General features: G+C 36.6%; 1 protein-coding gene across 1 annotated transcript; it reads right to left on the reverse strand.

The window, feature by feature from the left end:
* On the reverse strand, window positions 1–22,052 carry LOC120090930 (2-C-methyl-D-erythritol 4-phosphate cytidylyltransferase, chloroplastic). The gene is made up of 12 exons (XM_039048627.1): window positions 21,847–22,052; window positions 21,509–21,585; window positions 21,316–21,387; window positions 20,117–20,172; window positions 19,017–19,096; window positions 18,845–18,927; window positions 18,409–18,486; window positions 17,619–17,687; window positions 4,639–4,707; window positions 4,497–4,543; window positions 440–530; window positions 1–300 (listed from the first exon to the last, which is right to left on the reverse strand). The coding sequence occupies exons 1-12, from the start codon at window positions 21,980–21,982 to the stop codon at window positions 244–246; spliced, it is 915 nt and encodes a 304-aa protein (XP_038904555.1). The 5' UTR covers window positions 21,983–22,052; the 3' UTR covers window positions 1–243.
* Window positions 22,053–26,816: the final 4,764 nt, after the last annotated feature.

The raw sequence follows: 26,816 nt of genomic DNA on the forward strand, positions 1-26,816 counted from the left end.
TAACAAGAGAAAAAAATTTCAATATCTTTCATATCTTCATCCCATCTGTTTACCACTATTTGTTCAACACGACCATTCATGCTTTAAACTTTTATTTGAGAAGCCGACATCATGCTCATTGACATTATGTTGTAATTGAATTTCGAATTACATCATTGCTACTTTAAAAATGGGGGGAAACTTACAAGGCATTTTGATTATTAAGAGATTAGGACAATGGTTGTTTAGTCCTCAACAGGACGTTCACGAGTTCAAATTCAATATTCTCTCTGCAAGTAATAAATCATCAGGTGTTGTTACCTGCAAAGAGAGAACTCTTTTATTGCTGGACAATTTTTGGAAAACAAACTTTACTTTCTCTATAAAAAAAATAATGATAATAAAATATAATGCATGGATCGTAAATGTATGATTAGATTGTAATTGAAAGTTATAATACCTTGATATTGGTATAAGATCCTTCTGTGATGAGCACTGGATGTTTCAAGTACTCCACAATGGAAACGTCATCAGTTACTTCCAAGCCTTCCCTGATGGAAAATGGAGTGTTCATAAAACACATATCATTAGACAGCAACATGGAATTGGAAAAAACTTTGTTATGTACCAAAACTTTGAATCATACTTCTATTTTAGCCTTTTATTTATGAAATTTTGACACGTCTATTCAGTAAATATCAAATTAGTTGGCATGATTTTGTTAACGAACCCCCCACCAAGTCTACTCAAGTGAGATTGGACCCTTTGGCGCATCAGTGATCAACAAGATATTGGAGCTTCCTAACGCTCCAGACGCATTGGGCGACCAAATGATCAACAGCCCTTCTGATGAGGTTCTAGCCAATGTGTTGGCCACGGTAGGAAGAAATGGGAGGTCAAGCACATGGGGCTTCATTTGTTGCACCCGCAGAAGCAGTCGTTTGGATGTACTTCATTAAGCACAGCATCATGCCTATATTGCATGACAATTCAATTACTTGCCAGCGGGTGCTTCCGTGTCGCTGCACAAAGAGAGCTATTGAGATTGAATCGGAGCACTGGTTTTGGAAGAGATGAGAGCCATGACAGCCAAAGGGGGCGGTCGAATATTTTTCCCTCGCCTAGAGTGCAACTTACGTTTTGCGGCAGGAATTCATCACCCATCATCTATGAAACTCATAGACAGGTTGCATGAGTTTGAAAGAGCAGCCGCATCTGAGGAAAGCAAATCAACTCCAGGTCCCTCTACCCCAAGCCTCCCCAATCTAAGAAAGCAAAAAGTGAAAAGGGCTCCAAAGCACCAAATTTGCTTGCATCGCCTTTCCTCTCTCCGCCTTTGTTGACCCTATTCCCTTTGCCCCCTCAATCGAGTCGTCTACTGCATCAAGAAAGCCTGCCCCTACTCAAAATAAAAAGAAGGTAAAAAGTAAAAGCAAGTCCCCTGCTCCCAGCGCCATCCATTGATGATCCTTTACCATTCCCTCCTGCCAATGAATCCTCTCCAATTTCAACTCCAATTGATATCCCAAATGAAGTTCACCTTGTTGACCCTACATCAAAGCCCAACCCCTCGAGCAATGCCAACAGCATCCCTGAGTCTACCACCTATAAGTTCAAGGCATGCGAGCCCTTTCGCATTGCATCCTCCTGCTACATCTGAAGAGAACCAAGAGATCTTGAGATGGCACACGCTCCACCCTATAGTGCAACTATGAATGACATCTGTAAGGCATCGAGATCTATTCAATATTACGCGCAAAGGCATGCAATGGCTTTTCCCCATGAAATCGTCGAGCTGTAGAGGCCTCTGCCCATAGATTGTGTTTTGATGGCTGTGCGTTAGAGTGTTTTCCTTTTTGTTTTGTCTTGATCTAATGATGTACTCTAGCGCCTTTGAACCTTTAGATAGTCAGTCGTTGAGGCAATCTTTTATTTTCCTTTCCTGAGAGCCCTTTTAAAGGCCTTGCGTACAATCTCATACTGCAAGGTTTGACTCAAGTCACCTATGTTGTAATATACTTGCATCTTAATTTAGATTACTCTTTGAATCATGTTGCAATTCTTTTTCTTAAGAGTGTATGTTGAAATTATTTTTCTCCATCTGGCCAATTGTGAAACAAATACTAGCATGAAAAACCACTGGAAGGAATTGGGTATGTCGATTCACTTAAGAAAAAAAAGAGTGAACTTAGTTTGCTAGGTTGTTAAAAAAATGAGTCAACCACTTGTAAGCGAAATTGAGGCTTAATGTTTAAGATTAGCATGTAGAAATATAACTAATCTTGTGCCCTGCGTTGCACTGGAAGGGATTTCAGCTTGAGTTTAAGATTAACTAATGTTTTAAGATTAGTATGTAGTTTGCTAGGTTGTTAAAAAAAAAAAAAAAATACTGGACAGGTAGCGAGAGTAGCAAAAGCAAGGATGAAGAATAGCAAGAGTCAAGATCCCAACAAGGGATTTCAGCTTTAAAAAGTAGGTCAAATTTCATTTGGACCTTTCAAAATGGGTCATCAATATAAAAAACCCAAAAAGTCAGATGATTTCATTTGGGTCTTTCAAAATGGATTATCCGTACCCAAAACAACTCATTAGCCTCCTCTATTATGTTGATGTACATCTTAGATGGAGACTAGGTACTTTACTGGGTGAGGATTGATCTGAATGCCAACTAACCATCAGCAAGGTAAAGTCTTACAGAGGAATTTGGAGAGGTCATGATAGGATGGTTTCACATTTGGCCAAACATGAAAAGTTAAAAGGAACGATTTTTACTCATAAAAAGATTTAGGATGGTTTTCATAAAAAGTTAAAAGGAGAGGTCATGATAGGATGGTTTCACTTTCTATGCGTTTTCATCAGGGATATCTAGTTGTCAAGGAGATTTAGGGTGAGTCAGCATAAAGGGAGACCTTGGGAGGAGGTTTGAAGTGTGGATCACTCTAAAAGTGTCATCTACTTTTCATTTTAAAGATAGTTCACATATTAACTTCTTTTAATTTAGATATTTTCAGACTCCGATTACCAACAATTGGATGGCGCTTGCAAATATTTTTGGTAGTTTGCATGGCCCTTTAGAAGCACAAAGTGTCAGACACTAGTTAGACACAGATACGTCCAGAGATGCTCCAGAAACGTGTTTGACACCCGAAAACCTATCTTTTTTTTTACTTATTTAAAAAAAAAAAAAAAAAATCAAACACCTGAAGACATGCTACAGACACACCATTTATATATAAATAATCAAACCTTTTAAGCAAATGACACGTTTGACGGAGGTATCGATAACAGGCTTGTCTTCATTCATGTTCTTTTTTAAATTTGTCTTAATGGTTCGTAAGTAAGACTAATGCAATTTGGGTTTGATCTTTTAATATTATCTAACTTTATATACGTGTATATATATGTATGTATATATAATAACACGTATGTGTCCTACATTTTAAAAATTGGTGTCCCCAAGTCCTTGTCTCATGACCGTGCTTCTAAGGTTACCTTAGTGTTGGCTTGGCCTTAGTCTTTTGCATTCTTGTTCTTAATGAAAGACATCTTCTCATATCAGAAAAGTCGTACACACGTTATTCTTGGGTATCTTATGTAGTATTGTCATGCAAAGTCAAACACAACTAAATGATCCAGCGATTTGATCTAGCTACATCCTTACTTAATGTAAACCTTGAATCTGGCAACCTCAAAAATAATTATTAGCTCTCCTTTAGATCATGTCTCCCAACTAGTCAAGTACTAAAAACTAGAAAGTGTGGTTATTTGATAGCACGCAACACGACTATGACAAGATACCGATACGATGACACGTCAATTTTTTCTAGAAAAAAGTAGGACACGACACATTGGGGACACATTATTATTATTATTATTATTATTTTACAAAATGAATATGTGTGCATATTTTGACATTATGAAACACACATATTTAGCAAAAGGAAAAAAAACAGAAATGAAAAAAAAAAAAAAGAAGATAAAAATGGAAGGAAAAATAACAGAAATGGGGGAAAAAAACAATAAGAGAAGTCACAGAAGTCGCCGACAGTCATAGGTCTTGAAGTTGAAGTCGTTGTCGTCGATGAAGTTAGAAAGAAAAAGCAGGTAGCATAGTGGGTTGTTTTATTTTATTTATTTATTTATTTTTGAAAAAGGCAGATTATGGGTTAAGTGACTTAGGTCTTGAGGATGAAGTTTGTTAGTGTGGACTGTGGAGAAAGTGTGTAAAAACCCTAGAATTATAAAAAGGTTGTGCAGAACAGTTGAATGGACTGCTGATAGTGGGTCTTGTTTCTCTCTACTTTTTCTCTCTTATTTATTTATTTATTTTTGCAAATGGCGTCTCCTAGGAGTGTCTTGGTGTGTCATGACGTGTCAAAAAGTAAAAGATAATAATAAAATAATAGACATGCCAGCTGGCATGTTAGAGCATGCCGGTATCTGACACCGACACAGTTTAGGTGTGTCAGTGCTTTATAGTTGATAACATGAGAAAATAAACAAAGAATAAAAAATACCTGTTCACAAGCTCAAACCCTTTCTTAAGCAACTCAGGCTCAATAACCTGCAAAAAACGATATAAATGCTAAATTAATCCGCCTGTGTTAAATTCTAACAGATTTCATAAAAGATTGCATTAGATGCAAATTTACAGCAAACCTGCGGAGTTTGCATTTCCCAAAGAGTTTTCCTGTCCAAGGTTCTTTGGACAAAACGATCATTGTTTGCCTGAAAAATGAAAAATAATTGGAGAATTGTTTTTTTATTAAAAAGGAAACAAAACTTTTCATTGATGAAAGGGAAAGAGTCTGAGTCTAATGCTCTAAATACAAAGAAACATAATAAGCAAAATAACGAAAGTACAACGAAGTTAACTGGAAAAGCCATAAAAGAAAAGAAAATACAATAAAATATATCCCATATTGGAACAAATCGACTCTTGAATGAAAAACATCGAATCTGAAACTATGAGAACAACGATGTGTAGCATGGACAATGCAAAGTTGCTGGAAACATTATTTTCTCTCTTATTTCTCTTAGGAGGAAAGGGTTTCTTAAATAGAAAAAATATCCAATTACAAATAAGGAAAGAATAAAAAAACAGCAAATATAACACAATAAATACAATATAGAATTTCACAATAAAGAAAATAATCAACACTCACCCTTAAGTTGGTTTGAAGGTATCATTCATGGCCAATTGCCACTTTGGAAGACTATTAGTTAACACATCTGCAATTTGCTTTGCTGTCGGAAGAAAGGGAATGCATATTATTCTTGCATCAATCTTCTCCTTCATGAAGTTTTTATCAACTTCAATATGTTTTGTCCTATCATAAAGGACGGGATTGTGGGCAGTGGAAACTGCTGACTTGTTATCACAATAAATGCGTATGGGCATTGTCTAAGAGAAATTCAATTCTTCCAATAGTCTTCCTATCCATATGCCCTCACAAATACCATGGATTAATGCCCTAAATTCTGCTTTAGCACTACTTCTGCAACCACATTTTGTTTTTTACTTCGCCAAGTAACCAAATTTCCTCCAACAAAAGAGCAATAACTAGAAGTGGATCTTCTATTAGTCGTGCTACTTGTCCAATCAGCATCAGTGTAAACCTTAACATTTAGGTGGTCATGCTTCGTGAACAATACATCTTTTCCTGGAATACCTTTCAAATATCTCAAGATTCTATAAATTGCTTCAAAGTGAACTGACCCGGGAGCATGCATGAACTGACTTACCCCACTAACTACGAAAGCAATGTCAGGACGTGTGTGAGAGAGGTATATGAGTCTCCCCACAAGTCTCTGGTACTTTGCTTTTTCTTTTACCTCTTTTTCGGTTGCAGCTACCAATTTTGAATTTTGTTCAATGAGAGTTTTTGCTATCTTGCAACCAAGTAAACATGTCTCATTCAATAGGCCAAGAATATACTTCCTCTAGTTGATAAGAATGCCACTTTTAGACTTAGTAAACTCCATGCCAGGAAATATTTTAAGGTTCCCAGGTTTTTTATTTGAAAATCATTAGCAAGGTTTTTCTTCAAGATATTTAGTCCTGTCTCATCATTACCTTAAGAATGATATCATCAAGATACACTATCAAAACAACCAACTTACCACTTCCAGTATGTTTATGTAACATAGTATGATCAACTTGATTTTGACTGAATCTATAGCTTGTGACTGCCTTTCCAAACCATTCAAACCATGCTCTAGGAGATTGTTTAAGCTTGTATAATGATTTCTTTAACTTGCACACTTTGTTAATCCCGAGATCCACCTCAAAACCAGGTGACAAGTCCATAAAAATCTCTTCTTCAAGATCCCCATTGAGAAAGACATTCTTAACATCAAGTTGATAAAGGGGCCAATCAAAATTAACTGCAATAGACAACAAGATTCTAATAGAATTAATTTTAGCTACTAGAGCAAATGTTTATTGATAATCAATGCCATAGGTCTAAGTGAACCCTTTGGCAACCAATCTGGCCTTGTAACTTACAATACTACCATCAGCTTTACATTTTATGGAAAACACCCATTTGCATCCCACTGTTTTCTTATCTTTCGGTTGTTTGACTATGTCCATGTGCAATTTTGTTTCAACGCACTAATCTCTTCCATCACTGCTAATTTCTAATTGAAATCATTTAAGGCTTTCTGTATATTCCTTGGAACAAATAGGTTGGTTATTTTGGATGTGAAGACTTTATGACAGTCGGACAATCTATGACAAGAAAGATAGTTTTCAGTAGGATATTTGGTGCATTTACGAGTACCTTTCCGATGAGCAATTGGAATATCAAGATTAGAGACATTAGGTAAAGGATTAGAAGGAGATGAAGAACTAGGAGAAATAGGAGTAGAGTGTCTAATACTTGGATCTTCAGGATCATTCATCGAAGTATTTGATTGGTCTTGTGATAAATCAACTGTCTGATCTTGAACTCTTTGAATCAAGTTTCTTCTAGTATAAACCTGAAGTTCAGGATTTCAACTTGTAGAGTCATTTTGTAGTGTTTCCCCCCCCCAAAGAAGAACTCTCCATACTTGGCATTGAAGGACTAGAACTCATAATTTCAGGACCACTGATGTTTGGGGGAGATGAAGTGTCCCAAAAATCATCTTCAAGGTTAGATGTCTCCCCCTGAAGAGAATTTGGGCCAAGAAAAGGTTGAATTTCCAAAAAAGACACATCCATACTCTCAAAATACTTGTTGGTCAAAGGATCAAAATATTTGTAAGCCTTCTTATGAGAGACATAACTCACAAAAATGCATTTAGTAGCTCAAGGATCAAGTTTAGTTCGAGAAAGGGGAGAGGTATGGGTGTATTAGAGTGAAGAATTCGAATTTTAGTTTGAAATTCGGTCTCAATCATATTGTAAAATTCTCCCCATTAAGTTGAATGGTAGTTATTTGGACAGTAGGACCGGTTGAATGGACACGATTTTCACAAACTCGAGTGATGGGTGCATTAGTGTCCGACATATCGGTGAAGAAACAAAGACCCAAAAAATCAAACCAATAGATCTGGGGGAAAAAATGCCAAACAAAGGCTTAAACAAACCAACAACTTGATGAGACAATTGGTGGACGGTGATGGGCGGCGCTAAGTAGTGAAAATGGCAATGAGCGACAATCAGGCGGAAGCAACAGTGGGGCAACTCGTTCGTGGGTAATGTTGCGCAGAAGAAAGCAAACCAGAAGAGAGACAGATGGCGAACTAGCGGCTATCGAAGCAACTTCGTTCGTGGACAATGGCGGACTCAAAACTGTACGGTTGACAAACAGGGAGGGAAGGGATTGGGGGTCTGCGGTGTTTGGCAGACGTCTGCCCGCGATGCTTCAAGTGACCGGCGGCGGTGATGAACAAACGAAGACTAATCGGCAGCAACAGAAGGTAGGGTTTTTTTTTTAAAGTTCTAAAAAAATTAGGGTTTTTTTGGGTTTTTAGGGTTTCAAAACCTTTGAATCTCTAATACCATGCTGAAGAACATTATTTTCTCTCTTATTTCTCTTAAGAGGAAAGAGTTTCTTAAATAGAATAAATACTCAATTACAAATAAGGAAAGAATAAAAAAGAACAACAAGTATAATACAATAATACAATATAGAATTTCACAATAAATAAAATAATCAACCAAAGTAATGAACAAATATCAAAACTTCAAAAACCAGCTGAGGCTTCAACATTGCATCAAAAATCTTGAGACAAAAAGATCCTACCAACTTCAAAAACTTCTATCAAAAGCAAAACTTGCAAACTCTAAGGTTTTTTAGAGCTTTGGCAACAAAAGAAGCTTGAAGAAGAACCCAAAACAAACTGACATGTTTGGTTCTTGTTGAAATTAGGGTTAGGAGTAATTTTGTCTTTTTCATTGTACCCTAGGGTTTCCCTGTTATCTATTTAAGCTGTTGGTCTACTGTATTCTATTGTATCAGTTTCTAATAATAATTCCCTTATCCCGTGGTTTTTCTCCCTAATTAGGGTTTTCCACGTAAATTCTTGGTGTGTTATTTTCTTTTCCCTACTCTATTTTTCATCATGGTATCAGAGCATGGAGACGAAACCCTGACCACCATTGAGGAAAATCCAACAGAAGAATCCCAAACCAATAACCCAGATATAACCACTGTTATCCAAAAAGTCATTGATAGATACTTCCAAACCCTTCTTCCCCACTTCCGTGAAGACCAGCCGCCGCCGCCCTACCCACCGTCGGCTGTTCCCGTCAAGCCAGCCGCCTCCTTCGAAGACCCAATCACCAGCTGCAACCCCCAGCCGCAAAACCCACTGGAGTTTTGTCCGACTACTACGCTTTCGAACCAGTCGCGCGCGGATGAAGGAAGCCTTCCGGTTCAGATGCACGCAGATGAGGTCGACCACCGACCAGCCACGCGAAACTGGTCCAACCGGTCCCAGACGCTACCGACCGAAGCTGTGGAGCACCAATCTATTATACCCAGGGCCGACTGGACCAGATCCACAATGCCCGAGCTCCGATCTGCTATACCCGGCGCCAATTGGTCCAGATCTGTGATACCCAGCGCTGATCAGTCAAGTTTCCGTCCTTCGGAAGTGCCGTCGGCCTTCTCCTCTCAGATCGGAGCCTCATCCCAATCTTTGCCGCACCAAAGGACAGATGGAAGAGGTATGGGTACTTTCCAGCCAGGTATAAGCAACCGAATGGGGCAGTTTTCGCCGATTATGGATGAGTTTGGAGGGGGCGAGTCTTCATCATACCACCAGAACCAAGGAAATATAATCCAAGATCAAGTTACCTAGTTGCAGTTGCAGATTAAACAATAGAACGAGATGTTTCAACAACAGCTTGCTGCTATTGGGGAAGCCATGGGATCGTAATCCAAGATCCAATCAGATCTAAATCCATACCCTGAAAATTCGGTAACTTCGTTCCCTACTTACTCCTCAAATATATGTTCTGGAACTATAGACAATTCTTCTGGAATTATTATAGGGGAAAAGTTGAATGGTGATAATTACTTCTCTTGGTCCCAATCTATTAAAATGGCTCTTGAGGGCCGTCACAAATTTGGATATCTAACAGGTGAAATACCAAAACCAAGGATCGGTGACCCCTAAGAGCGAATGTGGAAAGGAGAGGATTCTTTGTTGAGATCAATTTTGATTGGCAGTATGGAACCTCAGGTTGGAAAACCTTTATTGTATGCAGCTACAGCCCGTGATATTTGGGAGGCAGCCCAGAAACTCTACTCCAGGAGACAGAATGCCTCACGTTTGTATACTCTACGTAAGTAAGTCCATGAATGCAAACAGGGAACGATGGACGTTACCGCTTACTTTAACAAGCTATCTCTGTTATGGCAAGAGATGGATTTGTGCCGTGAGATGATCTGGAACGGTCCTTGTGGAGGAGTGTTACATTATCAGTCTGAAGAAACGGATCGCGTGTATGACTTTCTTGCAGGACTCAACTCTAAATTTGATATAGTGCGCAGTCGTATACTAGGGACCAGACCTATACCATCCCTAATGGAGGTCTGTTCTGAAGTTCGCCTGGAAGAAGATAGGTCGAGAGCCATGAACAGTACACCTGTAACACCAACAGATTCCGTTGCTTTCAAAACATCAGGCCCTGTACAAGATAAACAGAACAGTAAGCCGTCCCCAGTGTATGAACATTGCAAAAAACCCTGGCACACTAAAGATCAGTGCTGGAAACTCCACGGCCGATAGCCTAATGGTAAGAAACGACAGCCAAGTCGGGCTCTTGTAGGTGAATCTGTTACTGAAGATACTCAGACTCATAACCAGGAAACTACTCAAAACACTACTACAGTGGGTGTAAGTGCAATCGCCCATACAGGTACTTTTCAATCTTTTGGTCTTGTGAGTTAACTGGTAATAAACCGTGGATATTAGACTCAGGGGCCACAGATCACCTCATTGGTTCTTCTGATCAATTTTTATCTTATCAACCTGGTGCTGGAAATGAAAGAATCAGAATTGCAAATGGGTCCTTTGCTCCTGTTACTGGAAAAGGACGAGTGTCACCCTTTGTCGGCTTAATACTCCAAGATGTGTTGCATGTGCCAAAAGTGTCTTACAATTTGTTATCTATTAGTAAACTAACAAGAGATTTGAAGTGTCGTGTTAGTTTCTCACCTGATGATGTCGTTTTTCAGGATCTGACCTCCGGGAGGACGATTGGCACTGCCTGACATGACAAGGGACTCTATTTCCTTACTGAAGAAGCTTCCTTTAGGCTATGTGATAGGACTAGTTTGTTTTCTTCTCATTTTTCCATTTCTGAAACTNCTATTTCCTTACTGAAGAAGCTTCCTTTAGGCTATGTGATAGGACTAGTTTGTTTTCTTCTCATTTTTCCATTTCTGAAACTGATTATATGTTGTGGCATTATCGTCTTGGCCATCTTAATTTCCAGTATATGAACTATTTGTTTCCTCATCTTTTTCGCAATATTAATATTTCTAAATTGAAATGTGATGTGTGTGTCAAGCAAAACAGCCTCGTGTTTCTTTCTCTTTTCAGCCCTATAAGCCCTCTAAACCGTTTACTCTATTCCATAGTGATGTCTGGGGTAATTCACCAATCACTACCATAATTGGGAAGCGTTGGTTTGTAACCTTTATTGACGAGCATACTCGTCTAACTTGGGTTATCCTTCTGACAGATAAATCAGAAGTCACTTCAGTTTTCTAACAATTTTACAATTCCATAGAAACCCAGTTCAACGCTAAAATCGCTATTCTCAGAAGTGATAATGGTCGAGAATACCTTAGTAACACCTTACAAGAATTCCTTATATCCAAAGGTGTTGTCCATCAGAGTTCCTGTGCGTACACTCCTCAACAAAATGGAGTGGCCGAACGGAAAAACCGTTAGTTGCCTGCTCTCTTATGTTGTCAACCTCTCTTCACTCTTATTTGTGGGGTGATGCTATCTTGACAGCAGCCCATCTAATAAACCGCATGCCATCCCAGGTCCTAAAATTCCAAACCCCATTAGACTTTTTCAAAGAGTCTTACCCAAACTCCAGACTTCTTTCTGATGTACCCCTTCGTGTACAGTTCGTCCATACACACGGACCTAACCGTATCAAGTTTACCCCTTGGGCACAAAAATGCGTTTTTATAGGGTACCCTCTACATCAGCGTGGGTACAAGTGTTATCACCCTCCTTCCAAAAAATACTTTGTCTCTATGGATGTGACCTTCGAAGATCATCCATTCTTTCTCAATGGTTCTCTTCAGGGGGAGCATTCCAGTGAAGAAACCAATTAGGGTCCCAGCCTTTCTGCCTTACCTGAACCTGAACCCATCCTTGATGTCAGTGTCAATCCCAACGCACCTATCCTCTCAACTAAACAAGTCCTTTGGATTACATACTATAGAAAGAATCTCAGGAAGGAAATAGCGCCACTTGTTATCTCTCCGGCTCCAGTTCATGAGTCTGAACAGAGATCAATTCCAGGTACTAGTAGTCCTATCCCTGATCATGGTAATAAATGTGATAACACTAATGCTTGTGTTGAAAATGTTGAGAGCAAAAGCAGGGAAGATAATGCCAGCAAGGATGTGATTGAGGTTGATGATGGTGCAGAGACAGATGAGTGTGTGACTTTTGAGGACATGGTAGAACCTGGAAAAGAAGCTTCTCTTATTCCCACTGAAAAAATGTTGAGAGTGGGAAAATAACAGAACTGGAGGGAGAATGCAGTATGTCAGAAGAAAATAAAGACGAATCCCTTGACCTTCCGATTGCCCTGAGGAAAGGTACGAGATCATGTACTAAATATCTGTTGCAAAGTTACTTGTCCTATAGTAATTTATCTCCTGAGTTCAAGACCCTCACTACAAGCCTAGACACAGTGGTGATACCAAACAGTATACACACAGCATTGGAAAGTCCTGAATGGAAAGCAGCCGTTATGGAAGAAATGAAAGCTCTTGAGAAAAATCATACGTGGGATCAAGTCAATCTTCCAAATGGTCATAAAGCAATCGGATGTAAATGGGTATTCACAATAAAGTATAAGCCTGATGGAACTGTTGACAGATACAAAGCAAGATTAGTGGCCAAGGGTTTTACTCAGACGTTTGGGGTTGATTATTCAGAGACTTTTTCGGCAGTTGCAAAGCTAAATACAGTTCGGATCCTCCTTTCTATTGCAGTTAATAAGGATTGACCCCTTCACCAACTTGATGTGAAGAATGCTTTTCTCAATGGAGAATTGGAGGAAGAAGTCTATATGAATCCTCCCCCAGGATTTGAGAAACAGTTTGATCACCGAGTTTGCAGATTGAGAAAGTCCTTATATGGGCTAAAACAGTCACCAAGGGCTTGGTTTGACAGATTTACTATGTTTGTAAAGTCTCAAGGATATAAACAGGGTCATTCTAATCATACTCTGTTTACTAAAAGGTCTATAACCGGGAAAATCGCAGTTTTGATTGTTTATGTTGATGACATTGTTATTTCAAGTGATGATACCTCAGAGATTGACCGATTGAAGGCAAAGATGACTGAGGAATTCCAGATCAAGGACCTTGGAAAACTAAGATACTTCCTCGGAATGGAAGTAGCTCGATCAAGAGAAGGAATTTCAGTTTCCCAATGGAATTATACTCTGGACCTGCTCAAGGAAACAGGTATGACGGGGTGCAAACCAGTTGATACCCCTATAGAAGCCAATGCAAAGTTAAGTAATATGAGTAAAAGTGTTCCAGTGAGCAAAGAAAGATATCAGCGACTTGTTGGGAAATTAATATATCTTTCTCATACTAGACCCGACATCTCTTATGCAGTAAGTATGGTAAGTCAGTTCATGCAGTCACCATACGAAGAACACATGAGGGCAGTAGAGCGCATTTTGATATATCTAAAAACTTCTCCAGGGAAAGGCTTGATGTTCAGGAAAACTGAAAAACGATGTATCGAAGCTTACACTGATGTTGATTGGGAAGGATCTGTAGTAGACAGAAAATCAACATCGGGATATTGTACCTTTGTGTGGGGCAATCTTGTTACATGGAGAAGCAAAAAACAAGGTGTTGTTGCCAGAAGCAGTGCTGAGGCAAAATACAGGGCCATGAGTTTGGGAATCTGTGAAGAGATCAGGCTTGAAAAAGTCTTGAAAGATCTTGATTAAGAGCATACCAGTCCAATGAAACTCTATTGTGATAATAAAGTAGTCATAAGCATAGCAAACAACCCTGTTCAACATGACAGAACAAAGCATGTGGAGATTGACCGGCACTTTATCAAGGAAAGACTCGATAGTGGCAACATTTGTGTTCCTTACATTCCCTCCAATCAACAAATTGCAGATGTCCTAACAAAGGGGCTTTCCAGACAGTTGTTTTTTGACGCTTGTGTGAGCAAGTTGGGACTTATTGACATCTACGCCCCAACTTGAAGGGGAGTGTTGAAATTAGGGTTTTGCACTCTAGGGGCAATTTTGTCTTTTTCATTGTACCCTAGGGTTTCCCTGTTCTCTATTTAAGTTGTTGGTCTATGTATTCTATTGTATCAGTTTCTAATAATAATTCCCTTATCTCATGGTTTTTCTCCCTAATTAGGGTTTTCCGCGTAAATTTTTGGTATGCTATTTTCTTTTCCCTACTATATTTTTCATCAGTTCTCAAGCAAAAACAGCAGGAAGATTATTGTCCAACAACTTTTGCCCCTCAGGAGAATGACTTTTAGGTATTTCAACTCCATTGACCTCCAACACTGCTGGAGAAAATCCCAGGAATAGACTGATTTATCAAACATAAAAAGGCCTCCTTCTCAGATGCAACAATAGCAAACCAGCCCCTTTTCATCAGCTGAGCAGCCACAGCTAGCGGAATCTCAAAATGCAGCAGCAGCGGAATCTCAAGTCATTTACTTTACAGCTCTTAATTTCCATGTTGAATACTTCAGGATGATGAAACCGAGACATGGAAGTTGGAGGATGACGAGAAATCTGGCCAGAAACAGGTTGCCAGACAGTAGAGGCTAAGGTTAGGACACACGGGTGAATGGAGAAGGGAAGGGGAAAGGAGAGAGGAGAGCCCCATCGAGAAATCTGGCCAAGAACAGGTTGCCAGATGGTAATATTCAGGAAGAATGTTAAAAAGCCTTGGAGAATTGTTCGCAAAAAGGTAATTGATTGTTACACAATTGAAGTACTCACGTTGTACATTACATGAATGATGCATATCCATGACAAATTCTAAGTGAACAATTTGATGCATATGCATTATATCGGTATTTACTAACGCGTGACTGGCTATCAGATAGATATAGCTGAAAGTAGTTTACTTTTTTGGAATAAAGAATATGCATGACAAAATTCTAAATGCACGATTTTTCCTTGGACAAAGTGACAACGTAAAAAAGGAAAATAATTCTTATTCATGAGGCTTCGTCAACGTAAAATGTAGACAATTGGAACTTGCCGAAAGATAACTTATTAAGAATTCTTTTAAGCACCAGTTTTAAGAGGCTATTATATCATCAATAGTTCCGAAGTGACCTACACTAATGAGTATGCCCCATAGAATCTAATACAAGCCCATGCAGCAAGGCATATAAATTAAAGGAAAGATTATTGATATTAGAATGAAATTACAAAAGAAAGAGGGAGGAGAGCCAGGCCCCATAACCAAGGAAATTTTAAAAAATAAAAAAATAAAAAATCCTCCCATTGTTTAATTGAGAATTCAAACTGTAACTGATTAATGGAGAAACATTTTGCACCCAGAGACAAAAGAGACAGATTCTCAAACAAATCTCAAATTGTCCATGATCATGGAGTTCAAGATCGAGTATGTCTTTTTCACTAAAAATCCCATTGTTCCTTTCAAGCCAATGGGGCTAAAAGAATGCTGAAATAAAGTGGATCAGATGGGTATTTTTGTGAGTTTTGAAGAGGTGTCCCCTTTTAATCTGTGTAAGAAGAAGGTTGAGGTTCATGGGAGCACCACCTTCCAATTAAAGGTAGAAAAAGTGAAGTCCCAAAAGTTTGAGCATACTAGCAATTGAGAAAGATGTGGCTTTGTGTTTCAGCATCATTTATGCTGAGGGAGCACCATCCAGAGAGACGTCTATGTAGTATCATGAGTGTTTAAGCTTCTATAGATGAGTTCCCACCAAAAACACACAAAGAAACAAATTTGGAAGGATTTGAGGGTGAATGCATGGTAGAATTAAGAAAATATGAAAATATTTAACGAAGATGGGAGTGAACGATTAAGAAAATATGCACGGATGAATATAGTCCTTAAAATAGTTTTAAGTGCGAGGACATGGTAGAAAAGAGGTGTGAAGAACACATGGTAGAAAAGAGGTGTGAAGAACGCATGGTAGAAAAGAGGTGTGAGTTGTTGGGTTTTGGCAAAATATTAGAAGTGCAATTTGTCCCACATTGGTTAATGAAGAATGTGGATGGGCTCCAAGCCTATAAAAGGAACTTATGCCTCTAGTTTTAAGTCGTCCCAGTTAAAAATACTTTAAGCTTGAATGTGCTAACTCTAATTAAGCTTGAGTGTGCCAACTCTAGTTAAATTCCTTTTATGTATTCTCTAGTTTGAGAGTGGGAAAAGGGTATGAGTAGTATAAAAGCTTAGGAAGAGTGCTCTTGTAATTGGGATTGGGAGAGAGAATTGTTCGGATGCTGATTTGGGGGTCATGCAAGGTGTGTGGTGGAAGTTGTGTCGATGGCTGAAGGACTTCCAGATGAGCCAAGTAGGTGGAAGTTGCACCATAAATATTAGCAAGGTTTATCGGTATATGACGGAAAAGAAAAATCTTGGAAGTTGATATTCCAAGTGGTCTACTTTTTATGGTGGAGTAGGTTATTGTTCTCTAACTTGAGAATTATGATTGTTAGTGAAGACAATGGATGTTGTAGAAGCTGTGGATTCTTCAAATATCTTGTCGAGGTAGAATTTGTTGGGTTTTGGCAAAATATTAAAAGTGCAGTTTATCCCACATCGGTTAAATTGAAGAATGTGAATGAGCTCCAAGCCTATAAAAGGAGCTAATGCCTCTAGTTTGAAGTTGTCCCAGTCAGAAACACTTTAAGCTTGAGTGTGCTAACTCTAGTTAATTTTCCTTTATGTATTCTCTAGTTTGAGAGTGGGAAAAAGGTGTGAGTAGTGTAAAAGCTTAGAAAGAGTGCTCTTGTAATTGGGATTGGGAGAGAGAATTGTTCTATGTGATTGTAACAAATTTTCACATTGTGGATTTTTTTCTAGTGAGCTGTGATTTTTCTCTGAGTTGAGAGTTAATTTCTATGTTATTTTTCTGTTTATTCCTGCGGTAGAAGTTGGAGGTTTTTCCTAACATGAGCATGGATTTTTCCATTTTTCCCCCTCCAGGGGATTGAACTGTACCATGATTGAAGATACAAGGGGGAGGTGGCATCTCTGGGTTAAAGAAAAACTGACAGGATGTGGATTAATAGGGAGATGTGTGGAGAGGAGGTACCAGGTAACAGAGGATCTACCAAGCAAAAACCAGACCATAAGGTATGCAAATGGATAATATTTTTACCAACCAAGTTCAGTTACAAATTCTCTTGAAAAGTTGGCAACTTATAAAATCAAATCAATCAGTTGAACCGAGTATCCTAGGAGGTCGCATTTGGTTTAAGATGACCTACCAAATTTGGAAACAAAAAGAACATGAACAGGTTGGTTCCAAATTTTGGCTTTAAAAATTACTGGTTTGATTTTCTTAAAAAAAAAAAAAATTGTAAGTATCCAAGCCAACTTGCACACACCTCAACTAATCTATCATCTGACCCACCCCCAACTACATTTGGTTGCCAAGAAAATTCACAGTTCTAGGATTTTATTACTTTCGTTGAGAAAAATAATGAAAGAAATGGCATACAAAAAACCTAAGACCACAAAAACCCCATTATGGAAATGGATTTTAACTTAGCAAAATGTTGCCTAAAGAGTAATTACAAAAAATATTCGAAGCTGCAGTCCAAAGAGAAACATGGAACCTCACCAAGGCCCAACAAGAGTCCTTTCATGTAACATACCCGCCTTAGACAACTTTTAGAAAATAAAAGAAAGCAGAAGCATCCAAAGGAGAATGATAATGATAGAATAAGTCCCAGCATATACCTCTTTTATTGTAGCTTTAACAGGAACCCCAAGTACGGCTGCCCCATTCAGCCTAGCATCTTTAAGAACCTAGAAGGAAAAAATCAATATCTCATTAGATGAGCCTAATCTAGGTTATGTTCAACAAGTTTTAAGTGAAAAGTCTTGAAGTATATCTCTCACCAGACAGAATAAAACATAAACATGAAATTTGCCAAAATTGTAAATTGAATTTCTTCTACATATCAACTCCAATATTCCTAACCATGTATGTCAAGCACTGCATATCCCAAATTTGCTTTCTTTGAATATGTTCATATTTATGTACGTCTCAAATATATGATACAACTAAACCAAATGACTTCACATGACAAATTATATATTTAATGATTTAGACTTTAGACAGTTCCACTTTTTTTAGCAACATAAATAGTAGGTTTTTTCTAATGAGAAACTGAGAGGAGATTATTTTCTTTTATAAAGAATTGGAAGCGATGATGGAAGGAGTGATTATAGAAACTCTTTGAAGTAAGAACCCCCCCCCCCCCCCCCCCCAAAAAAAAAAAAATAGTAATAATAATAAGAAGAAGAAGAAGAAGTTAATTTATTGGAGGAACTCGAAATAGAATATCCAAAAGGAGTAGGATCCAAAAGTTTTCTCCACGCCCTTGATTCCTCCTGAAACTTTCTTCTGTTCATTTCTTGCCACCCATACCAAAAGGGTAGAAATCTTTTATCCTTGAATTTGATATATAGAACAAGTAACAAAAATAAACACGATCTAGGCAACTAATAAGAATGAGAAAACAACCTGTTGAATATCCCCAGCTAATACAAGAGGTCTGGCAGAATCATGGATGCACACAAGCTCTGAGCTCAAATCAATTGCCTGTAAATTGAAATGGCAGCAACAAGCTAGTATAAGACAATGGGAGAAAAAGGAAACGGCATGAGGCACAACATCAACAAAGAAAGTCAATCCATTCCAGAAACTCTAATGAGATATCACATCAAACATCAAGAATCTGTATGATCAAAATGTAACGTGCAGTTCTTAATGTAACTGCTGCTATTTTGTATTCCTTCCATTGCTGTAAACTGGAGAGCCTTTTTATACATCCTTAGGTTATTTTGTGAGAGCCTGCATGCCTTCTAATTCCATTTGTTAATAAACTATGCTCATTATCACCTACAGGAAAACAAAACAAAATGAAACAAAAACAAAACACTATGAGCGTGCACCTGACCTGAAGGCCACTGTACACGGAATCTTGTCTCTCCTTTCCTGGAAGTGTGAATTTGATTTGCATATCAATCTTCTCTTTGGCATGAACTTACCAAAGGAATAGCAAAATATATCTAAACTTGAATATAGTATAGTAGTAGTAAAAAAAAAAAAAAAAAAAAAAAAAAAAAAACCTTCAAAAATATCCTGATATGAAGGATCGCAAACCACAATGATCTCTTTAACCTCGATCAGACGTGAGAAAGTGTATAAGCTGCACTAAAATCACCATTTAATTGTTTAAAAGCCTCAAAAGTTGTTTCGTAATAAACTAAAGGTTTGCAGGAGCTATCAATCAAGCCTAAGGAGAGCGTCACTGAATAACTGTCCTTAGAAGAACCAAGTATTAAGTATGAATCAGGTCAAAATCAGAACTATCAAATGCAATGTTTGCATTGTCTTTTTTATTTTTCCTTGGTAGGAAAGAATACCTTCCATTTAAATAATGAAGGAAACCCTAGGCTCCTCTAAACGTTTCTCCACATCATGAATGAACCTTCTATTTCTTCTAAGCCATACCTTGCGGCTTCCATAAAATAACAAAATTGCACTTATCAAGAGGATTGTTGCGTTCTTTTTAAAAGTAGGACCCAGTAAAGCTTTAAACAGGGATTACAAATACCATTCGGCCCAGCCATGGAAGATAGCCATATCAGCAAATAGGTAGAAGATAGCCATATCAGCAAATAGGTAGAAGATAGCCATATCAGCAAATAGGTATGCACAAACATTGTATTTCCATTTGGTATTTCACAAAAGAGCAGGGCTAACAATAATTAACTATAAAATGAGCATTGGATCCAGTAATACATATGATTGTAAAAATTATAGCCTCATACAAATACCCAGACTGCAGGCACACCTCTTTACATTTTATCCTTGGCAGATACTCTGTGTATGTTTTATTTTATTTTATTTTATTGTTGCATGCTTGCCTACAGTATATTGATTGGAATCTATCTGAAAATTTTTGGATGCATACAAATGCCTACCAAATAGACCTTCACAATCATAATGTATAAACACCAAAAAAAGGAATTTTTCATGCTAAATGGTCATGTGATTGATTAAAAGCCTCCTTGATACGGACATACAGAAAAATGCCACACCTAGTCCAGCAACGTACTACAGATCATTGGAAGCTAACTTCTTCAAATCCTTTGGAATATGCAAGCTAAAATTGTCCATGTAGAACTGTGGAAAATTGAATAAAGACATTTAATTTATATTTTACCTGTACAGGGCGATAGGTTGACCTAGAAGTGGAAGATACTGCTTCGGCATGCTTGCCTAATTGCACAAAGATTAAAAAAAAAAAAAAAGCATGTGTAGAAGTAAGATAATGAAGAAAATGGGTGCTAGTAAAACTTCACGTATGGTATGGTCCAAACATCTCTTGCATGCACATGAATACACTATTAGTCAAATATATGGAGCTGGGAGACATAATTACACTGAGATAACAAAATATTACAAAAATAAGAAATAATTTTTGAAGCAAAATCCAGCGTCCTGACAGTTCTAACTGTAGCACCAAATGAACATGACTAACACAGGTATTAAATGGATAAAGGGGAGAAAGTAATAACTCCATGACTTAATCATATTTATGGTTCTGTTTTAAGGAACTTGAGAGAGAAGTAAATCCTCCACCAATATTACTAATTACCTAGGCTTGAGTTACAAGAAGAGGTTTGGCCTCTTAAATACACAAACAATAACCAGAGAGATATGAGTACATCTAACTATCAGAGTATTAGGTAAGTAAAGAGATTGCTATACCTAACCTAAATAAATGCTAAAGAAGATCAACCAAGCAAGAGAGTAAAGTACAGCACGCTAAACAGAGGTTGTGTCTTAAAATTTATAACAGTTGTTCAAGGAAAGAAAGCAACCAAACAATTAAATAATAAGTCATGTATAATGGAAGTCAGAATGATGCTTAACTAAACTGGAAAATTACGAAAAGAAAAAATAGGTTGTTTGTTTGTCTTTGGGTAGAAAACGAAATATTCATAATTGTCCACAATATTGAGGACCCTACATAGAAAAAATCAAGAACCTCACAATCTTAACAAGACATAGAAGCTAATGACCACTTCTTCATTGCCAAATTATTTTGAGATGGAAACTCATGTCATCTAATATCTATAATATGGTATCAGAGCTCATAAAGCCCAAATGGTTGTCTGGTCTAAAAACAAAAATTGGAATTTTATTCTTATTCAAGACTGGTGAATCCAAAGAGGCACTATCTTGAGAATGCATGTTGAGAATCACAAAATCAAGGGATCTCGCAATCTTTCACAATCATAATAAGATAATAGACTACTCCTCCCAATGTGAATTGGTTTTGAGGTAGAACCCTATGTTATCTAATACACAAACAAAAATGATATAAAGTTCAAGTGATAAGCGCAGTTAGAAACTTACACCCATCCTTTTTCCCTTGCCTCCAGCCAACAAAATGACAGAAACACTTCTCTCTTTCACAAACTCAGGTCCCTGAAGATTGTAAAAAGAGAAAATGTAAGCGCATAGAACGAAGAAAAACAAAAAATAGTACAAGAATAAGAAAGTAAATCACCCCCGTACAATTTAGCAACAGGTAATCTGTCTAACTTACATCCCCAACTTCACCAGCACTGCATTTGATCACCGACTTGAGAAATTTCTCATTTCGCCTAAAATTATACTGAACACCTGAGGAAAGCCGGAAAAAAGTATCAATAACATCAAAATAATCGTCACACTAATAGATACTACAAAATCGCTTCAGAAAACGTTAATTGGATAGCCAAGAAACCAGAAGCAATGTCCACACACTCCCTTCAAATTGTCAGTTCATTTCCAATACAAGTAACAAAAATTTATCCCAACTTACATGCACTTCAAAATCCAAACATGAACAACTTTTCTAGAAACCAAACACAATGCAACAAACAAAAACCAGTTTGGACTGACCTGCAGCCTGGAGTCTGAAATGAGAAATCGATGGACCAATTTTAGCGGGAAACTTTCGCCGTTTGATTGGGAATTCCTTGGAAGAAGAAGCTGGGAAGCTGCAGTTCACTCGATGAAAATGGCTTACAGTTACCATCTCTCTCTCTCTCTCTCCACGCCTGACTGAGAAACCAAGCGGGCAAAATGGAAAATGCTCTCTACTTTCAGTGCCAACTTTATCGAAAATACAGGTAATTAATAGTCAAGGGCATATAATTACAAAATTACCCCTGCTGGACTATAGTAATCCTGTGGTATCCATAGATGGTAGGGTGAGAAGAGACGAGAGAGAAACAAAATTCCAATTTTGTCTTTTAGCACGTTTTATTATTATTATTATGTGCATAATGTTTTTTTTCGCAATTTATAATTATGTATATTTTTAAATACAATAGTTAAATTCTTAATCCAATTTTAAAAATAAAATAATTTTTAGAAAGTTTTTTTTTTAGTTTCCAAAATTTACCTTGATTTTTTTAAATTATTAGTAAAAATATATATGACAAAAGAAGAAATTTAGTTGTAAAAATAATGTAAAACAAAAATAAAATGGTTACCAAACCTTAAGATTATAAATTTATGAGTTCCAAATTTCTAAAAAAAAAAAAAAAAAAATTATGAGTTCAACTATACATTTGATGTATGTGTTTTTCAAACTTGTTTTCAAATTTTGTAATTTAAATAGTTTACATTGAAAGAGAATTTTACATAAAACATCCTCTTTAATACATATATTTGTAAAATTAAATTTGAATTTTTTCGAGAAAGGTTTTAATATTATTTTTAGATAAATTTATCATTTTTTATTATTTTTATGTCCGATTTTTATATATAATCCCTCTTAATGATGGAAGGAGAAAATGCATTTAATATGATTTTTTCTCATTTTTCATTGAAGAGAGAAAATGCATCTAGTATAATTCTTTTTCTTTTCATTTTCAATTGGAAGGAGAAAATACATTATTTTTCATATTATGTGATATATTCCATTGTTTGTCTTGAGTACTATTTGTTTTCATGTAATATATTCTATTGTTTATTTGACATATATATGATGTCTGATATGTATGCTCTTCTAATCAGGTAATAGGTATCCCTTATGTGACTGTAATATGGTCGGACTTATTTGAGTTTGTTTATTATAGTTCATTGATTATTTGCACACGCACGCATGTACGCGTGCACACACGCACGCTAGACAAAATACATTAATCAATTGTTGTCTATTTGCACCCATATCTTACTTTTTCGAGTTTAGAATACATTTTCAAGTGTTTAATTTAAAAATTAAGTTGTTTTAGAATAAATTTGAGTGTTTAGCAACACTCAAAATATTTTTTTCAAGTGTATTTTAATAGATTTTTGTTAAAAGTATTTAAATAAAAATGAGTCTTTTGAAAAAACATTTTTTTTTTCTAAAATCAATCCAAATGGGTCCTTATACAACTCAAGCAAAATGCGACTGGAATGTGCAAGTAATTTATCCTACTTGATATTTAGGGGTTGTTTGGGACGCTTAGTTGAGATAGGATGTCTAAAGTTCATATACCTGTGGAGTTCATATGTCTATGTTTGGGGTGCAGAGTTATTTGGTCTGAATTTATATGTCTATGTTTGGGGGTTCATATGTCTAGGTATTTGGCGGTTTTTTGAACTCTAAATAATTTACTTTTATGATTATTTTTTTAAAACTTTTTTATTCAATAATTCTACCTATATTTGTTGAATAAAATATGGATTCCAATTTTTTTCTTTTAATTTTTAAAGCTTTTTTTCTTTCTTTATTTCTTTTTTGGGCAATGAACAACTAACCCATTACATTTCTTGTAGAAATATGGTTAAATAAAATGAGAAACCAAAGAGAAATCAAAACTTTTGATTCCTAATTTTTCTCCATGAATTTCATTATCATCTTATTCTTTTTTTTCTTCTTCTAGTTGTTGCTCTATATTTTTACTCTATCATGAATTTTCTTTTAATTAAATCTCCCCATCATCTTAGCAACCAATGAAATGTTACCACATTTCTTCAACAATTTCACTTTCAATTCCTCTAAATTTGGAGGATCATCACAGAACAAATCTCAATTTTTTACTAATTCTTGCTAGAAAATGTTCCAAAAAAATTTTTAAATGATTTTTTTGTTATATGTTACAAACTTTTCAACTACATACATATTTTTCGTCTAAATATTTTTAACGCTCATTTGATATGTGAATTCAATTAAATAATTCTTTTTTTTTTAACTAATTGTTACATATAATATTGTAGTTATTGTAGACAAAATACTATCATTTATATAATCAGCAATCCTACAACATAAGTTAACAGTCATCAGTTTTATAATAATCGGAAGTGGTTGTTGAAGTTGATTATCGAAAATGATTTTCGTTGGAGTTTGTAGTCGAAGGTGGTTGTTGGTTTCATGAAACCGGTATTGGAGTTGGTCATTAAAGTTTGTCATCGGAGGTGGTTTTTGGAGCTCGAAGTTGGTCAGAGAAGGTGGTCGTCAAAATTGTTAATAAAAAATGATTTTTGCCAGAGTTTGTAGTCGGAGGTGGTTGTTAGAGCCTGAAGTTAGTCACATGAAGTTGGTATTAGAGTTGGTTGTCGGAGTTTATCGTCGGAGATCATTGTTGAAGACCCCCAGTTGGTTGTCTAAGTTGCTCACTCAAAGGTGGTCATCGAAGGTGATTATCGTCGTAGTGTGTAGTCGGAGGTGGTTGTCAGAGCTTATGAAGATGGTTGTCGGAGTTTGTTGTCAAAGCTTGAAATTGGTTGTCGAAGTTGGGTCACCGAAGGTGGTTGCCGAAGCCTGAAATTGGTTATTAGAGTTGGTCGTGCAAAGGTTGTCGAAGCTTAGAGTTGGTCGCTGAAACTGTTATCGGAGGTGGTTGTTGGGACCGAATTTTGTCGCTGGAGTTTTCATCGGAGGTGGTTGTCGGAGCCCGGGGTTGGTCGCCAGAGTTTTCATAAAAGTGGTTGTTGGAGCTTGGAGTTCGTTCCTAGAATGCGACAGTGATCGATGAGTGGGCCATTGAAAACATTGGAAGAAGGGAGAGTTAGGGTGAGTTGGTAAATATACCAACTCAACTCCACCAATATTTAAAGTTGGTGGGCCAAACAATGAGTTGGTATATTATACCAACTCAACTCATGTTGGTGAGACAAACATCCACTTAAAGTTGTGAGTTAAGTTCAACTACTATAGTATTCAAAATTTTTATTCAAGAGACTTTAACTAAAATCTAGTAAAATTAACTTGCAAGTAAGCAATTTCAAATATTAATAAATTAACATATTAAATTCTAATGAATTAGGATATTTAACTGACATCATTTAAAAGGAAAAAAAATTACAACCATAAACATGGGAAATTAAATATAAAATGAAAAAAAATTAAAAGATTTGTAATAATATAGAGCAAAAAAGAAAATTAAAAATCAATGGCTATTATAAATATCATAAAAATATATGCCCAATGCATAGTGTCCTAAAAGCCATGTGTCATTTTTCATATTGTCCATGTGCCTTATAATAATTCATGTTTGGTGTCCATGTAAGTGTTGGGTTGTATGTCCTAAAACTTGTAGTTTGTAAACAGTAAACATATATGAAGTTTATTAAGACAAATGTTGTTGAATGAAAATAAATTGATAACTTTAGATCCGATAAACTACTAATCATTGGCTATTTTTATGAATACTTGGACTTTATGTGGAGACATAAACTAGATCAAGTTCGAGTATAATAGCCTAAATAGTCTATAGTACTTGGATTAGGTTGGGTACCTATTTCTGGAGATACTACTGAATATGACCTACTTTATGATTGTTATAAATAGTAAAGTGTCATAAACGATGCGATTAGTTTGATCATGTAGAGACATGTGATGGGGTGTTCTACACGATGAGATTGTGTAAGACTGACCACAAAATAATCACTATTACGTATTAACACCGTTTACTGTTAACACTGATTTATTTCATTTCTTGATGACCTAGATAACTTGATTTGAATCCTGAGTTGTCTATGAACTCTTGTTTATTCAGAATTGTCCCTTGATCTGCTTAGGTGAGGGTAAGCTCAACAACGCTGCTCAATATGCCTCCCATTTTAGGGATAAGAGCGGGTAGATAGTTGGGGACATAGAATTTGCAATATGGAATTCATTCCTACCCATTTTAGGGATAGTAGAAAGCCTTAAGGGTAAGGTTGTTCCCTTAAGGGTTGATCCCGAGTCTTAAACAAGGGGTCTCATCCTCTCGTTGGCCTGAGAAGGAATGAATTTAGTGATTAAGATCCTAAATCAATTATTCATTAGAGGGATAGTGGTACTTAAATAGAAAAGATGTAACTTAGGGGTAAAACGGTAATTGATCTAGCTGAGGTTACGAACAACTTGTGAAGAATCAACTTATTGATGATGGTTATACCAAATGGACACATAATATATATACAGTGAGGGAAATGCGACTTCAAGCTATAGTGGTGTTGGGATTGATGCCTTAAATCTCGTAGGGTCCTATAGTTTGTAAACACATGTATGAACAAACTCTTTGTGATTAATAATATGAGATATTTATTCACTTCAGTCTATGAAATATGATATATTTTAGTTACATTAACAAAAACCAATAAACTAAGATCCATGGTTATCGTTGTAACTTAAGCATGTAAGTGGATACATATAAGTGGATCAAGCTTTAAGTGATAATCTAAATAGTCTGTAGTATATGGATAAAGAAGGGATACCTTATCCTAGTGACACTACGAGTGTGGCCTGCTTTGTAGGTGTTACAAATGTTGTAAAGTGCTACAAATGGTCTCATCCTAATCATTTGTGTAGACATGCGAGCGAGGATGCTCTATATAAAAGAGTTTGTATAAGACCGGACCACAAAATGTTTAGTCTCATTATATAATGTCGT

Source organism: Benincasa hispida, chromosome 11 (genome assembly GCF_009727055.1).
Source record: "Benincasa hispida cultivar B227 chromosome 11, ASM972705v1, whole genome shotgun sequence".
Taxonomy (NCBI): Eukaryota; Viridiplantae; Streptophyta; class Magnoliopsida; order Cucurbitales; family Cucurbitaceae; genus Benincasa; species Benincasa hispida.

Coding starts and splice junctions, on each gene's coding strand:
- LOC120090930 (XM_039048627.1), bottom strand. CDS start 21,982: ATGGTAACTGTAAGCCATTTTCATCGAGTGAACTGCAGCTTCCCAGCT. Junction 19,097..20,116: donor CAACCTATCGCCCTGTACAG/GTAAAATATAAA, acceptor ATTTTAGTGCAG/CTTATACACTTTCTCACGTC. Junction 4,544..4,638: donor GGGAAATGCAAACTCCGCAG/GTTTGCTGTAAA, acceptor CGTTTTTTGCAG/GTTATTGAGCCTGAGTTGCT.